Source organism: Terrapene carolina, unplaced genomic scaffold, assembly GCF_002925995.2.
Source record: "Terrapene carolina triunguis isolate 2854851 unplaced genomic scaffold, T_m_triunguis-2.0 Scaffold29917, whole genome shotgun sequence".
Taxonomy (NCBI): Eukaryota; Metazoa; Chordata; order Testudines; family Emydidae; genus Terrapene; species Terrapene triunguis.
Genome location: NW_020694268.1, coordinates 1 through 2,810, shown reverse-complemented (window position 1 = coordinate 2,810; position 2,810 = coordinate 1). Strand labels below are relative to the sequence as shown.

Below are 2,810 nucleotides of genomic sequence, written 5' to 3'. Positions count from 1 at the left end.
TGGCTCAGGGGGACAGGGAATGGGGCTGGTGCCTGTCCCTCTAGGGGACACCGGCTCCCAACCGGCCCGAGGGCAGGGACCGGCTGGCTCAGGGGGGCAGGAAACCGGACCCAGACGTTGGAATGTTCTGTCCTCTTTGTATGGAGCCGATGCGTGCCTCAGTTTCCCTCTCTCAGTGGCATTGCTACCCCGTGGGAGCGAAAGGGATCCGGCTGCTCCGGGATCAGGGCCAGAGGCCGGCGGCGCGTGTACCTCCCTGGCTGTCCAGGGTGGGGGCCAAACCCGGGTCAAATCAGACAAGAGACGCCCCAGGATCGGCCAATCAGCCGGAAACCCGGCCGGGGATCTGGGGGTTCACAAGGAATCAGGGGATAAGGGAACTTGGTGGGGACTGAGAAGCCTGGGCCAGGGGAAAGGGGAGACCCCGGAGAGACGGGGGTGCTCCTAGGAGACAGGGGCCGGGCTGGGACATGGACCAGCCCCATGATGCCAGCTCAGGGACGCCGGCTTTGAGCCGGCCCTGGTGGCAAAAGGCAGCGCCCACCAGTGGGGAGTTGCCCCATTTCGTTTGGACCTGCCCCCGCCTGGGAGTTGTGGGTCTGACTATTAATGAGATGTGGCCGGCCTCATTCTCTGCCCCACTGAGCCAGCCAGTTCCTGTCCCGGGGCCGGGTGGGAGCCGGCGCCCCCTAGAGGGGACAGACCCCTGCCCCATTCCCCGTCCCCCTGAGCCAGCGAGTCCCTGCCCTGGGGCCAGGTGGGAGCCGGCGCCCCCTAGAGGAGACAGGCCCCATTCCCTGTTCCTACCTTTTACCCACTCCCCTGCTGCGTCAGGCCGATAAGCGCAGAGTAAACTCGGGCGTGTTCGGACGAACCCGGCCCCAGACACGCAGCGGCCGGCGCTGGACTGAGGCCACTTCAGACTCCTGCTTCGCCCGGGACCCAGCGACCGACCCCCAACCCCCCCATTGCTCAGGGGGCTGCAGGCGTCCGGTGTCCTCGCCCGCCCGCGCCATGGGCCGGACGCTGCTCCTCGCGGGCACCTTCCTGCTCTGCTGTGGCACCGGTGCGGGCCGGGGACCCCTGCGAGGGGCACGGGTCCCCTCCGGCCCCGGGGCGGGACGGGCTGGCTCAGGGGGGTGGGGAATGGGACGTGGGGCCTGTCCCCTCTAGGGGGCGCCGGCTCCCATCTGGCCCCAGGGTGGGGAGTCGGGGGGTTCTGGGAGGCGGGGTGGGACTGGCTGGCTCAGGGGGGCAGGGGCCTGTCCCCTCTAGGGGGCACCAGCTCCCATCTGGCCCCGGGGTGGGATTCGGGGGGCTCTGGGGGGCGGGGTGGGTGTCGGTGGGTCTGACAGGGTGTCCGTCTCTCCGGGCAGGGGGGGCGCTGGAGTGCCATGTGTGCGAGGTGGGAAACCCCTATGAGGGCTGCGTGTGGGGCCAGGGGACGTGCAACGCCCCCCCCGGGGGCGTTTGCTGGAGCCACGTCGCCACCTTCGGTGAGTCCCCCTGGGAGGTGCTGGGCTGGGCCTCAGGGCAGGGGGAGGGAGGGAGCCAGGCCCCCCGGGCGATGCAGGGTCCTTGCCCCACTCTGCCCCCTCCTTCCTCTCTGCTCCGTCCCCTCCTTCCCCTGCTCTCCCCCCCACTTTCCGCCTCGCCCTGTGGGGTAGGGGTCTGGGGGCTGGAGGTGTCGAGGTAGCCGGGGCTGGGGGCAGGAAGGCTGGGGTTGGGGGGGCTGGAGGTGTGGGGCTCATTGCCGGGGGGAGTCAGGGGGCTGGCGATGTGAGACTGGGGGGACAAAGGCCTGGAGGTGTGGGGCAGGGGGAGCTGGGACAAGGGGGTAGAGGTGGGGGGCTGGAGGTTTTAGGAGGCAGGGGGTTGGAGGTGTGGGGCTTGGGGGGCAGGGGCCTGAGGGGCAGGGGGCCAGAGGTGGGGAGCAGGGGGGGGCTGGCGTTGTTCTGAGTCCGCCCCCCTGACACAGGCTCGTCTCCCCCCAGGCCCCCTCTTCTCGCTGTCCACCCTGGGCTGCAACCCCCCCGGGACCCCCTGCGACGCCGCCGGGCTCCTCGACCCCTTCTTCGGCTTCTCCTACAACCGCACGTGCTGCAACGACACCGACCTCTGCAACGCGCCCCCCGCCCTGCCCTCCCGCTGGCCCTGGAGCTGCGCCCCCCGCGCCCTCCGCGCCCCCCATGCCGGCCTGCTGGGGGTGCTGGCGCTCTGGGCCCTGCACTGAGCCAGAGACCCCCCCGCCCCTGCTCCCCACGACTCCCCCAGCACCCTGCCTCCCCAGAGACCCTACAATAACAAACCGGCCCCCGAGAGACCCTACAATAACAAACCGGCCCTGAGAGACCCTACAAAAATAAACGAGCCGCTGAGAGACCCTACAATAACAAAACGGCCCTGAAAGACCCTACGGAAGCAAAGCAGCCCCCGAGAGACCCTACAATAACAAACCGACCTGTGAAGATCCCCGAGAGGCCCTAGAATAACAAAGCAGTCCACAGAGCCCTAAGGCTTATGAAAGACCCTACAATAACAAACCAGGCCAGGCTTGTGCTCAAGAAGGACTCTACCATAACAAGCTGGCCAGCACCGACCCTGTGCTCAGAAGACCCTACGATAACAAACTGGGATGTCGACAGTCCCGAGACCCTACAGTAACAAACCAGCTCCGCGGCCTTAGGAGGAGCCTGGCCTAAGTAAACAAATTAATGAGCTGACAATGTGTCTGGTGCTTTGAAAAGCAAATGGAGCCTGGGGTGGGAGCCAGGACTCCTGGGTTCTATCCCCAGTTCTGTGAGCTGGGG

At 67.5% G+C, this 2,810-nt stretch overlaps 1 protein-coding gene across 1 annotated transcript; it reads left to right on the top strand.

Moving 5' to 3' along the window:
* Positions 1–1,014: 1,014 nt before the first annotated feature.
* On the top strand, positions 1,015–2,233 carry LOC113409129 (lymphocyte antigen 6 complex locus protein G6c-like). The gene is made up of 3 exons (XM_026662731.1): positions 1,015–1,066; positions 1,377–1,496; positions 1,995–2,233. The coding sequence occupies exons 1-3, from the start codon at positions 1,015–1,017 to the stop codon at positions 2,231–2,233; spliced, it is 411 nt and encodes a 136-aa protein (XP_026518516.1).
* Positions 2,234–2,810: the final 577 nt, after the last annotated feature.